The sequence below is a fragment of the Platalea leucorodia genome (assembly GCF_965183815.1).
Source record: "Platalea leucorodia genome assembly, chromosome: 29".
NCBI classification, from domain to species: Eukaryota; Metazoa; Chordata; class Aves; order Pelecaniformes; family Threskiornithidae; genus Platalea; species Platalea leucorodia.
The window spans coordinates 114,478-126,733 of record NC_138851.1 but is presented as its reverse complement, the minus strand read 5'-3'; the positions used below and the strand labels follow the sequence as shown (position 1 = coordinate 126,733).

The 12,256-nt window shown below is 54.1% G+C and overlaps 1 protein-coding gene across 11 annotated transcripts in view; it reads left to right on the top strand.

Moving 5' to 3' along the window:
• The window catches only part of BRD4 (bromodomain containing 4), an 84,739-nt gene that overhangs the window by 33,492 nt on the left and 38,991 nt on the right, over positions 1 to 12,256 (top strand). For 6 of the 11 annotated variants that reach the window (XR_014230538.1, XM_082334031.1, XM_082334022.1 and 3 more), the window contains 3 exons: positions 2,643 to 2,961; positions 6,800 to 6,937; positions 8,936 to 9,071. Coding sequence is in view for 10 of the 11 variants with exons in the window: in XM_082334031.1 (XP_082190157.1) it covers positions 2,677 to 2,961; positions 6,800 to 6,937; positions 8,936 to 9,071 (559 nt within the window). In the remaining variant the exon portion in view is untranslated. Of the gene's footprint in view, positions 1 to 63; positions 181 to 2,642; positions 2,962 to 6,799; positions 6,938 to 8,935; positions 9,072 to 12,256 lie in introns of all 11 variants that reach the window. The other 5 variants (XM_082334026.1, XM_082334028.1, XM_082334030.1 and 2 more) reach the window with 1 other exon arrangement.

Below are 12,256 nucleotides of genomic sequence, written 5' to 3'. Positions count from 1 at the left end.
TAGCCTTCGTTTCTGATGCCTCGGGTTGATGCCTCAGATTAATTGCTTTGTTTGTTTCATCAGATACAGTATCTAAAGGCATTTGTGCCTGAAGCCACGGAAGATAGATGGACAAGCCAAGCAACTTCTGACTCTGCATCATTTTCTGGGGCAAAATTATATGGCAATGTATCCTACAAGGTAACGTAGCCCCTTGCAGTGAGTAAAGAGGATTCCTTTTGCTTGGCCACCACTCCGTAAGAGCAGTTTCTCGCTCGAGAGTTTCCCTTTTCACTCCTAGAGGAATCAGCACCACCCCGAAGCAAAATTCGAGGAATTTTGCAAGCGAGGGAAATCCCAAATGGCCTCCAAATTGTGTCGTGGTCGAGTTAAATCTCCGTTGCGGGGAGCGGGCAGGCCACCCTGCTAATGGGGAGGAAAATCAGGAGCAAAATGAGAGCTGGGAGGAGAGAGGTTTCGCCGGACAGCTGAGCTAACAGCTCTCCGGACGCGATACTCCCATATCCACAGCTATAAAATCTCCCGTAAAATATCCCGGGCGAAGGAAGGGAGTCTGCCGCAGCGATCTTGCCGCTCGAGCGACGCTTCAACTCGCTGAAAAGTTAAAACCCATCATCTAAAGACCAAAATCTAACGTTGCCCTGGCGCGTTAGTGGGTTGGTGTTGGGTTTAGGCCAGTAAAAAGCAACGGACCGCAGACTTTAAGCAGGGATTTAAGACCGGCTGAGGTTTTACGGGGACTCGGAAGCAGTTGAGGGACACGGCAGGTAAAACGGCACGGACGCTTCATCTCTCTGGCTCTTCGTCCCTTGCTGCGGTCCGTGCCGAGACCGCGTCTGCGCGTCCAGACCACGACCGGAGACACGGGGCTGCTCTACGGCAGCGGAATAAAAACCCAAACCCGTGTATACGGCTTGTCGTGCGCATATACGCACCTATAGATACTTATATACCGACTCAAGGCCAACTATACGTGCTGAAATTTGCTCCGCCGAGGTTAATGCCTCGGTGCCGAGTGGGATTTTTCCAGATCCCGCAGGGCTGGCAGTCCTAAACCAAATCAGTTCTGCCCCAGCTGAGAAAGCACTCGATAACCCCACGAGTGGAGAGATGGGAAACGTTTTCTTCTTCACTTTTCCCCCGGGTATCCCTCGAAACGGGTGAATAACGAGGCTCTTAATTCATCTCGCACAATATAGCGTGGTCTTCTCTAATTAACAGCTGCAGGTCTTAAGCTTAACGTGCGCTACGTGTGCTCAGCGTTAAATCAGACGAAGGCCGCACGTCACGGAGGGTGTCTTTACACGAGGAAGGTCCCGCCTGCCCAGCGAGGGTGGGGATTCACCGCGTGGCGGTGGGGAAGCCGCCGGTTGACGGCGGCTGGTCCTGGCTCGGCGGTGACCCCTTCACGCAGCTGTAGCTTAAGAGGACGGACGGGCTGCGTGGGGTCTTTGGAGGGCTCCGCAACAGGCCCTGGGAGAAGCCCAGAAATGCCTTTTTGCCCAAGTTTCTGGTCTTCAGAATGATATTTAAATTATCTCCCTAAAGATTATCTCTCTAAACTATCTACCGAAGTTATCTACTTTAAGATGATCTACCTAGCTTATCTACTTTAAGATGATCTACTTTAAGGTGATCTACCTAAAGACGATCTACCTAGATCATCTACCTAAAGATCGTCTGCCTAGATTATTTACCTAAAGATTGTCTACCTAGGTTCTCTACCTAAAGATTATCTACCTAGATTATCTACCTAAAGATTATCTGCCTAGATTATCTACCTAAAGATTATCTGCCTAGATTATCTACCTAAAGATTGTCTACCTAAAGATTACCTATCTAGATGATCTACCTAGATGATCTACCTAAAGATGATCTACCTAGATGATCTACCTAAAGATTATCTACCTAAATTATCTACTTACATTAACTACCTAAAGTTATTGTCTACCTAGATTATTAACTACCTAAAGTTATTATCTACTTAAATTAACCACCTGAAGTTATTATCTACCTAAATTATCTACCGACAGCAGATAGTGTGAATTAAACGTGGGTCTGTCCCCTGCATGGTTCAGCTGAAGCATCCCGCGGAAGCTCAACGGTCACCTAAAAGGCAGATTTTGGCGTGAAATTGGGGTGAGCTGACCCGTGGGGGGGGGGGGAGAGCTCCCGAGAAGCTGAAAGGAGATGAAGGCGTCACCCTGCGCTCCTTTAGCTGGAACTCAAAGTTGGCCAACGCCAACTTAACGTCTCTTCCCAGTGGTGGCGAACCCAACCCTGGAGCTGAAGCTGGTACCTGCAGCGTTTTGCTCGTTAAGAGCCTCGTTTGCGAGGCAACGGAGACTCTTTATGGAGACCATCGGAGTCCTCGTTGCCCAGATTAGGCAAGAACGGGGGTAAAACTCACGCTCCCTAAGGAGCAAGGTGAGAAGAGGCAGCAAATTCCCTCAGAATGATCTTTCTTACCCCGGGATGCGGAACGCTGACATCATTTGTTGGGACGACACAACGCTGTCACTAAGCAAGCGGGGCGGCGCAAGGTCTAGTTGCCCGAGCTAGTCCGCCGGTTTATTTTTAAGCAGCGCCTTGTACCAAAAGCCTGGGATTGAAGTGACCTCATCTCCCTTCTTGTTTTGCAGGGTGTCCGGTGAGGAATGCAATGGGATCAATAGCATGTCGGCGGAGAGCGGCCCTGGAACGAGACTGAGAAATTTGCCGGTAATGGGGGATGGACTAGAAACCACCCAAATGTCTACGACGCAGTCCCAGGCTCAACCCCAACAAGGCAGTGCTGTAGGCGTTAATCCCCCTCCGCCGGAGACCTCCAACCCCAACAAACCCAAGCGACAGACCAACCAGCTGCAGTATCTGCTCAAGGTGGTGCTGAAGACGCTATGGAAGCACCAGTTTGCGTGGCCTTTCCAGCAGCCCGTGGATGCCGTCAAGCTGAACCTCCCTGTAAGTAGAGGTCGAGAGACCAGGCGATGGTTCTCGGTGGAAGGAGTGAGACCGTTGGGGTCTGGCGCCTGCCGCCACCCTTCTGAAGTCACAGAATCCATCTTTAACGGTTGGCCTCGATGGTCGAGCGGTTGGCCTCGATGGTCGAGCGGTTGGCCTCGATGGTCGAGCGGTTGGCCTCGATGGTCGAGCGGTTGGCCTCAATGGTCGAGCGGTTGGCCTCGATGATCGAGCGGTTGGCCTCAATGACCTAACGGTTGGCCTTGATCACCTAACGGTTAGCTTTGATGATCTAACGGTTGGTCTCAATGATCTAATGGTTGGCCTCGATCGAACGGCTGGCCTTGGTGATCTAACGGTTGGACTCAATGATCTAACAGTTGGCCTCGATGACCTAACGGTTGGCCTCGATGACCTAACAGTTGGCCTCAATGACCTAACAGTTAGCCTCAATGACCTAACAGTTAGCCTCGATGACCTAACGGTTGGTCTCAATGACCTAATGGTTGGCCTCCATCTAATGGTTGGCCTCGATGACCTAACAGTTAGCCTCGATGACCTAATGGTTGGTCTCAATCTAATGGCTGGCCTTGATGATCTGACAGTCGGCCTTGATGATCCAACCGTTGGCCTCGAGGATCTAATGGTTGGCCTCGGTGATCTAACAGTTGGCCTTGATGATCTAACAGTTGGACTCGATGATCTAACGGTTGGCTTTGATGATCCAACGGTTGGACTAGATCTAACGGTTGGCCTCAATGATCTTAAGGATCTTTTCCAACCTAAATGATTGCATGATTCTATAATCTTTTAGACAATACACGCACGAGGAGGAATCCCCACTGGCTCAGCTACTGCTTTGCCCTTTACCACCCTCCTCTTTCCGCTGGGACGCGGAGTAGAAAGTAGGAATAATATTTCAGGAGGCAGGGAGGGTGAGTCTGCAGTCCTCCCTCCCCCAGCCAAGCACCAAAAATGATTAAGCACCAAAAATGATTAAGCACTAAAAATTATTAAACACCAAAAATTAACCACCAAAAATAATTAAGCACCAGAAATTATTAAGCGTCAAAGATTATTAAGCACTAAAACTTATTAAGCGCCAAAAATTATTAAGCATCAAAGATCATTAAGCAAATTGTCCGTCAGCTCGGGCTCTGCCTTACTGCTCCCCAAAGCCCAGCACATTTTTCTGTGCCTCGCTTAAACCCTGACTCGATCTCCGCTGCTTTATCCGAGTCTTTTTTTTGAGATAAAAACACTCGGAGCTTTTCACAAAGCATCCAAGTACTCAACCGACCGCTGCGCTTCTCGTGCCTTGTGGCACTGTCGGTAACAAACGCCTCGTTTCGTAAGGGATGCCAATTTTAAGTTAATTTGCAGTAAATCGAGGGGATCGAGTGCCCCCTGGGTCGGTTTGCCACCACCCGCGAGCTGGGCGGGAGCGTTGGGCTGCGAGGGCAGGGAGGCTCTGCCCTGGGGCCGGGCCGGGCCGCAGCCGCGGGCCCGGGGCCAGCAGGGCTCAGCGCCGGGTCCTGCGCATGGGTCCCACCGACCCCCGGCCACGCTGCGGGCGCGGGGAGGAGGCGGAGGCGTGGGGACGGGGACCCTCGGTGGCTCCCTGGTGGCCCCAACTGGGTGTCCCCGAGCACGGGCATCCCCTGGGGACAGGGACCCTCAGTGCCACCCCCATGTCCCTGCACAGCATCCTTGGGTACCAGATGGGGACAGGGACCCTCGGTGCCACCGTGGTGTCCCCAGCTGGGCATCCATGGGGACAGGGACCCCCAGTGCCACCAGGATGTCCCCAACTGAGCATCCCATGGGGACAGGTACCCTCGGTGCCACCAGGATGTCCCCAGCTGGGCATCCCCTGGAGACAGGGACCCTCAGTGCCGCCCCATGTCCCTGCACAGCATCTCAGGTACCAGATGGGGACAGGGACCCTCGGTGCCACCGTGGTGTCCCCAAACATGAGCATCCCCTGGGGACAGGGACCCTCGATGCCACCCCCATGTCCCTGCACAGCATCCTCGGGTACCAGATGGGGACAGGGACCCTCGGTGCCACCGTGGTGTCCCCAAGCATGGGCATCCCATGGGGACAGGGACCCCCAGTGCCACCAGGATGTCCCCAGCTGGGTGTCCCCAAGCACGGGCAGCCCACGGGGCTGGCCTGCCCCCGCACAACGTCCTCGGCCACCCGCTGGTGTTGGGGACCCCCGGTGACGCCGGGGGGGGTGCAGTGGCTGGGAAGCTCCTGGTGGAAGAGGGCCTGGGGGTGGTGGTCGGCAGGCGGCTGGATGGGAGGCGGCGGCGTGCCCAGGTGGCCAAAGGGGCCACCAGCATCCTGGCTTGTGTCGGGAGCAGCGTGGCCAGCGGGCCGGGGAAGGGATCGTCCCCCTGGGGGGGCCGCCCCTGGGACGCCGTGTTCAGCGTTGGGCCCCCGGCTCCAAGGAGGAGGCGGAGGGGCTGGAGCGCGGCCGGAGAAGGGCAGCGAGGCCGGGGAAGGGGCTGGGGCGGAGGGGAAGGGGCTGGGGGGCCGGGGAGGAGCGGCCGGGGGAGCCGGGGGGGCTCCGCCTGGGGCGGGGGAGGCCGAGGGGAGCCCTGGGCGCTCTCCCCGGCTGCCTGAAGGGAGGCTGAGGCCAGGGGGGTCGGGCTCTTTGCCCACCCAGCAGCGACAGGAGAAGGAACAGGTCCTGGATGGGACCTGGGATGCGGTGGGATCTCGGGAAGGATTCCTGCGCCCAAAGGGCTGTCGAGCGCCGGCCCAGGCTGCCCAGGGCAGGGGCTGAGTCCCCGCCCGGGGGGGAGCTCAAAGCCCTGCGGACGCGGCGCTCGGGGACCCGCTTTGTGGCGGAGTCGGTAGCTTTAGCTTAGCGATGGCGCTCGGTGACCTGAAAGCTCTTTTCCAACCCAAACGGTTCCATGATCCCGAATCGGCACGGAAGCCTTCCCCTGCTGCGCAAGGGCTGCGTCGCTGCCCGCCCCATCACGGACGGGAAAGGGAACGGTGCAGCCCTTCCCACTGCCCGCTCCCCCCCTCTACCCAGGCCCCTCACCAGGAGGAGTTAGAATAAACCCCAGGCAGCTGAGCACAAACCGAAGCCTCGTGTAGGGATCTTTTCTTACGGTAAATCACAGCGGCGTCGGCTTCGGACCCTTCCAGCTCCCTCCAGATGAGGTTTGTCCCTCCCTCCCTTGAGATGCTCTCCCTTGAGGGAGCCGTTTCTGCGTAACGCCCGCTTCCCTCCTCTGTTTTACCTTTTAAGATCTAATAACTCTAAATATATCATCTGTTACCCGGGCGTGAGGCGATTTAATTTCTTCGTGGTAGGAACGAGCTCCCTGTTGCCCATGGAGAACATCGGTTCTATCGCGACGGCGTTCCCAGCCCTTTATTTTTTTCCTAAAGAGTCTGCCTAAAAATAGAAACACCTTCTTTTGTATTAATCCGGCTGCGTTTAAGGAGCTGTAGTAAATCTGATTTCCCCGCTTCTCCTGTCGCCGCATTCGACGTGTGACCTCCTGCGAAGGGGCATTCGTTTCCCGTAAGATTTTTAGGGATTACTCAGCATTTTACCAACCCCAAAATCAGGAAATTTTGGTGCCTCTGAGGGTAAACTGCTCCTCTACCAAAGCTTTGTCCTTCTGTTTAATTAAAAATCCCGGCTGATGGGGACTAAAGTCTGGCAGCTAAGGATCTGCGGGGCTCGGAGGATCGCGCCCAGGCGGGGCCGGGGGAGATGGAGGAATCCCGGGGCGTAAACTCCGTGCAAACACGTGCTTGGCTGACGTTTTACTTCTCACCCTGACATCTCCCTCTTTGCCCTTTGCAGGATTATTATAAGATAATTAAAACTCCGATGGATATGGGAACAATAAAGAAGCGCTTGGAGAATAACTACTACTGGAATGCTCAAGAATGTATCCAGGATTTTAACACGATGTTTACAAACTGCTACATCTACAATAAGGTACGAAAAGTTCCCGAATCTGCATTTTTTTCCAAGGGAAATCTTCCCCGTCCTCGTTAGTCCCGGCGCGGAAATGCAGGCGTTGCTTGGTCGAATGGTCCTTAAAAGGAGCCGCCGCCGAGATCGGCTTCTTTAGGAAAAGAAGCGGGATTAAAGGGATGGGAGCGCAGACAGGGCTGCCTTAGCAGCCTTCCCTCCCGGAAGAATTATTAGCAGATCTCCTCAGTCTAGACGTTGTTTCTCTTCTTTTTTTTTTAATCTTAAAAGGAAATTTTGAAGGTTTTCTTCGGCTCTGACTTGAGCAGAGCCACGAACGTTCTCAAATACTTGAGCAGTAGGTCTGCGCTTCGTGTTTTCTCTAGCTTTCTTAAGAAGCCGACTTCAGGCTGGTTTTAAAAAACATCCCGAAAACCATTTTATAAACAGTTGTGCAACCGCCTGGGGTGCCGGAAGGAATATCCGGCGGGATGAGGAGCATCCCAGGGCATTTCCACAGCCGGTGGTGGTGGGACAGTGGCCTGTGTCGGCCAAAACCTGGGGTGGGTGGTGGTGGAGCTCGGAGAGTTGGAGAACGCTGGCCCGAGTGTTTCGGTTCCCGCTGGGTTTCTGCTCTTCGTTTCTCCCCGGTCTTTTCTCTCCATCCCCGTTGCTTCGCCCTCCTGCGCTTTGACCTTTATTTTTCCTCCTCCTCTCAGAAATATTGCACAAGACCTTTCTAGTTTGTTCCAAATAAGTAGTCGTTAAGCAGTTTTGGTCCTTCAAAACCATCTCCTTGGCCGTTGACCTTTCTGCTTTGAACCAGCGTGGTGCAGCTGGACCGAGGGTAGGTTCTTAAAGGCTTCACGTTATTCATAGACGCTTTCGAGTGCCACGTTCTGCCGCCACGGTGTCTCCCCCCGCCAGCTTTCTCCCTGATCTCCCTTGCCCTCCCTGATCTTCACCGATCCCCTCCGGGCTGGAAGGCAGAAAATCATCTCAGCTCAAGAAACGTCTCCGTGGACCGCACGGAGCCTGCAAAGCGTCAGCCGGGTTGGCGCGCGCCATCCGACGGGCGAGCGTGGTTTTAACCGTCCTCGCGGCGACGGCAGAGCTGGAGCTGCCTTCTCGTGGCGTCACCGTGTCGTGACAGCGACGGCCGTTGGTTTACGGTCTTGATGTCAGTCCAGCCGTCGATCCCGACTCCTGTTCTGTTGCTGCCTGCCCTTCCCTCTCCGCCAAAGTTTATTACTGTCCGCAAAACAACTTCCAGCCTTCATCTCTCTCGTCTCTTCTCCCCTGCGGTGCTGCAGGGTGCCCCTGGACGAAGATCTCATCCTCTCGGGGCCTCCTCCTTCCCGCTTTCCTTGACCGTTGCAAATACAGGCTTCTCCTCCGGATCTGGAAGGACCGCTGAGCGCCGTCCTCTCCTCCCGCACCGATTCAGCAGCAAAGAAAGGCGCAGAACGGTCAGCTTTCTCCTGAAAAACCTCCTTTTTTGGGGAGGAAATGTCCTCGCAGGCCCGTGCCGAGCTCTTTTTATCCCCTACCCTGATGCGCTACGGCTCTTCCATGAGACCCACCGCGTCAGGGCCATCTCGCGCGGTGGAAACGACCGGCTGGCATCAATCCAACTCCTTCTTTTTCCACTTTTTCCCCTCTTTTTTTTTTCCCCCTCCTCCCTTCATTCAAAAAACAGCCTTTGCCGCATGCAGGTAACGCCTTGCGTCGGTTGATTCTCCGATGCGTCTGCTCGGCGACGTCCCGGCCCCTCGTCTGCTTTTACCTATAAAATACACGGGCTTTAGGGTGAGGATTTGTCCGTGCGTTCGGCGCTTGGGACGGCGTCCCGTACGCCTTTCCGCCGCCCCGCGATGGAAATAGCGGCCCTGAGGAGGGTGAAAACCCTAAGTCCTCTCTCTGGAGATATTTCCAGAGAGAAATTTCATATATTTATTCATATAAAGACATCGCTTTCCATATACGCTTTGCCTAATTTATCGTTATCTGTTTTTCCTCCAGCCAGGGGATGACATAGTCTTAATGGCGGAAGCTCTAGAAAAGCTTTTCCTGCAGAAAATCTCCGAAATGACCCAGGAGGAAACGGAAATCGTTATAGCCCAGACGAAAGGAAGAGGCCGCGCGAGGAAGGAAGCAGGTACGATGCTTACTCGTACTAACGTCGGCCGTTAAACCCCGCTCAGCTTCACGCGGCGTCTGGACCCCAAGCCCTGGACCTGGTTTCGTCCTACGTAAATTGGGGGGGGGTTTTAATCGAGGTGTTAATTAAACCCAGCCGTCCTTCCACAGGATTGCCGTGGTCGTCGGCGTTCTCGGCGCCTCGATTTATTGCGTAGGGCGTCTAAAATCGGGTGGGAAGGAGGGCGGCTGCCTCGTGCTCTTGCCCGTCTGCGTGAGGCTCTCTCCGGTGAAAGGCAGGGCTGGGCGAGGGCTTCAAGCCCCTCGTCCGTGGCTTCTGGGCATCGTCTTGGGGGGGAGGAGGAGCGTTGGGGACAGACTTCGCAGTCAATACAGCGCTGCTGAGGCGCGCGCGTTTATCGTGCCGGTGAAACGTCGTCGTTCCCTGCTTTTCCACGAAGGTAAAAAGCCGAGAGCGATAGTAAAAGGGTTTAATTAGCGCTGTCGGGGAGCCGAGGTGATGAAATATCGCTCGCGATACCTCGAGGATGAAGCACGGCTGGTAAAAGCAGCACAAACTCTGCCGGATCAAACCTCGTGGAGTTTCACAGCTGCTTTTCGCGTCCTCCCGGACGGACTCGCTGCCGTAAAAACCCACGTTGGGTTAGAAAAGCGTCGGTGACGCCAGAGGAACCGATGGCAACGTGACGGCTGCAGGCCGACGGGGGGAATCCTGGCGCGGAGAGCGTCTGGAAGCGGTTCCGAGCATCGCAACCCACCGCCGTCCTCCATCGAACTTCCTCGAGTGATAATTTCGACACCTCGTTTATTAATTTCGCAATGATCGGGGATAGACGACGATGCTTGACGAGCTTCTCGTCCGTCGCAAGGACGCGTTGCCCCAAGCGAGGGGAACGCCGCTCCCTGAAGATGAATTCACTTTGTGCTCGGCCAGAATCCCAGAAATCCCTTTTTTTGCGGCCAGACTGACGGATTTACCTTGTCTTGCTCTTTTTCAGGGCTGAAATATTAACCGGCACGCTTCAGGCTCTGCGTAAAGTTGAACCGCAGCATTTCGAACCCCATTTAAGGTTATAAATCGGTAAAACGATGTTCTGTCTTTGCGTCCGTTGATCCCTTAAGGCTTCGCGTTAACGACGGAGGCTTTTGTGTTGCAGCTTTGCTCCCGGATCCGTCATTTACAGGATCAAAAAGTACCGTTTTGCTCGCTTAATCCAATCCTCTCTCTGCTACGTGGTATAAAAGCACAGTTCAACCGCCGCTTCATTTATTTACGGTCTGTCTCGTAGAAGAATATCTAATATAGAGTAAAAACCAGATCTCTGCCGGCACGTTAGAGGAGGAGCGCGCTAACCAGCTGCCAGGTCTGGGCTTTTCCTGATAACGTTTCTGAACTCTGCAGCACCGTCTCCTCTTTAAATAACTTTGTTGTATCGAAGGCTCCCCTGGTTTCGAATCTGTTTTTTCCGTAAGAATCAAATTCTGTCACTATAAGGAATTTTTTCCAATCTCTTAGTCCTCCTTTACAGCTCTTCTATGAACCCGCTCCAATTTTTCACGTCAAGAACCGTGCACACCCCAACCAGACATAGATGTGACTGCTGCTAGAGGTAAAACAGCCTCCTGATTCCCTTAGTTATCCCTCAAGGATTTCATTTGCTCATTTTTGGGGGATATCAACCATTCCCCAGGCTCAACATCAGCTACCAACGCCGTCGGATCGTTCCTCAGAGGGCTGAGAACATCCCGGCCATGACTTGATCTCAACGGCACCTCATCCGCTTTCGAGATCCCCCTCTGAATTTCAAACCATCTCTCATCCCCATCTCGTCGCGTTCTCGTTCTTTTAACCCAAACGCCGTGCCGTAACCGAGGAAAACGTCACGTGCGGGAGCGTCACCGAGCTTGCGTCGCCAAAAAAAAAGCAGCTTTGACGGTATTTACTGCCCGCGAGCTGGTGCGAGCAGCCCGCGACCCTTCTGGGACGCTGCGGATCCTCGCGCCTCTTCTTGCCTCGGCCTTGGACTGGTCCTGCTGGGATCCCAACAGGTTCTTCTCCGAGGTTTACTGGCAAATCGGCAGGAGATGGCCAGGGATTTTGACGGTTGACCCTCGAAGGGTTTAGGGACCAGTTGTCCGGGTCATAAAAAAGAAGTTGGACGTTGGGAGTTGCTGTTGAACGTTCTCAGGAGCTGTTGGAAGAGAAAACCTTTCTGCACTGCCATCGCCCGGACAGCGAGGGCAAATTCAACCCAGCAATATTTACCCAATCCCCTGAGTCTTCCCCGATTTATTACTGATGCTCGTCGTCTTCCTGCGGCGAGGGGCTTGCTGCCGTTTCCCGAACACCTTGTCGCCTAAACCACCGAGGAACAAAAAAAAGGGTCGTAAAGCCAAACACCTCAAACTGCTTTAATTATTTTGGCTTTCTTTTCTTTTCCCCTCCCTCGGCCGTTTTCGCTGCCCGCGTCTCTCCGTTACAGGGCCGAGCCTGCGTCCACGCGGGTTTTTCTTGCGCGCCTCTGATTCTCCTCCTCCCCGTGTTACCGAGTCCTTTCAGCTTCGTGAAATCCAATTTGCGGCACCAGCAAACCCAATTTACCCTTGTTTTCTGCCCGTGACCAAGTCGCGATTACTTGTAGCTGAGAGGTTTTTTTTTTAATTGTTATTTTTTTTAGGCACTATCCCCGATATTCCAGTACCACGCGCGGGGAGAAGCCCTCCTTGGTTAGAAAAGATTGCCCATCCCCTTTCTCAGCCTCTCTTTGCAGGAGAAGCGATGAAATCGCCCGTAGAGAAGCTGTAGTTACCTACACGGCGTAGAGAGGCGCTTACAGACCCAGGGCTCCTTTGCTCTGCCGCGACCCTGTAGCGTATACGACACGTAGGTGCCGAGCTCAGCGCCCTCCAGCTTCGCCTATAGGGTTGCCCAGCTCTCCGAAAGAAGGCATAGGTGCATCCAGGGACCCTATACGGCCCGTATATGTGCCGCGTATATGGTGCTTTGGCGTCGTGATAGAATAATCATAGAATCGTTAAGGTTGGAAAAGACCCTTACGATCATCGAGTCCAACCGTTAACCTGTCACTGCCAAGTCCATCTATACTGTGTCCTCGAGCACCACGTCTGTCCGTTCTTTAAATCCCCCCAGGGATGGGGACTCGGCCCCTGCCCTGGGCAGCC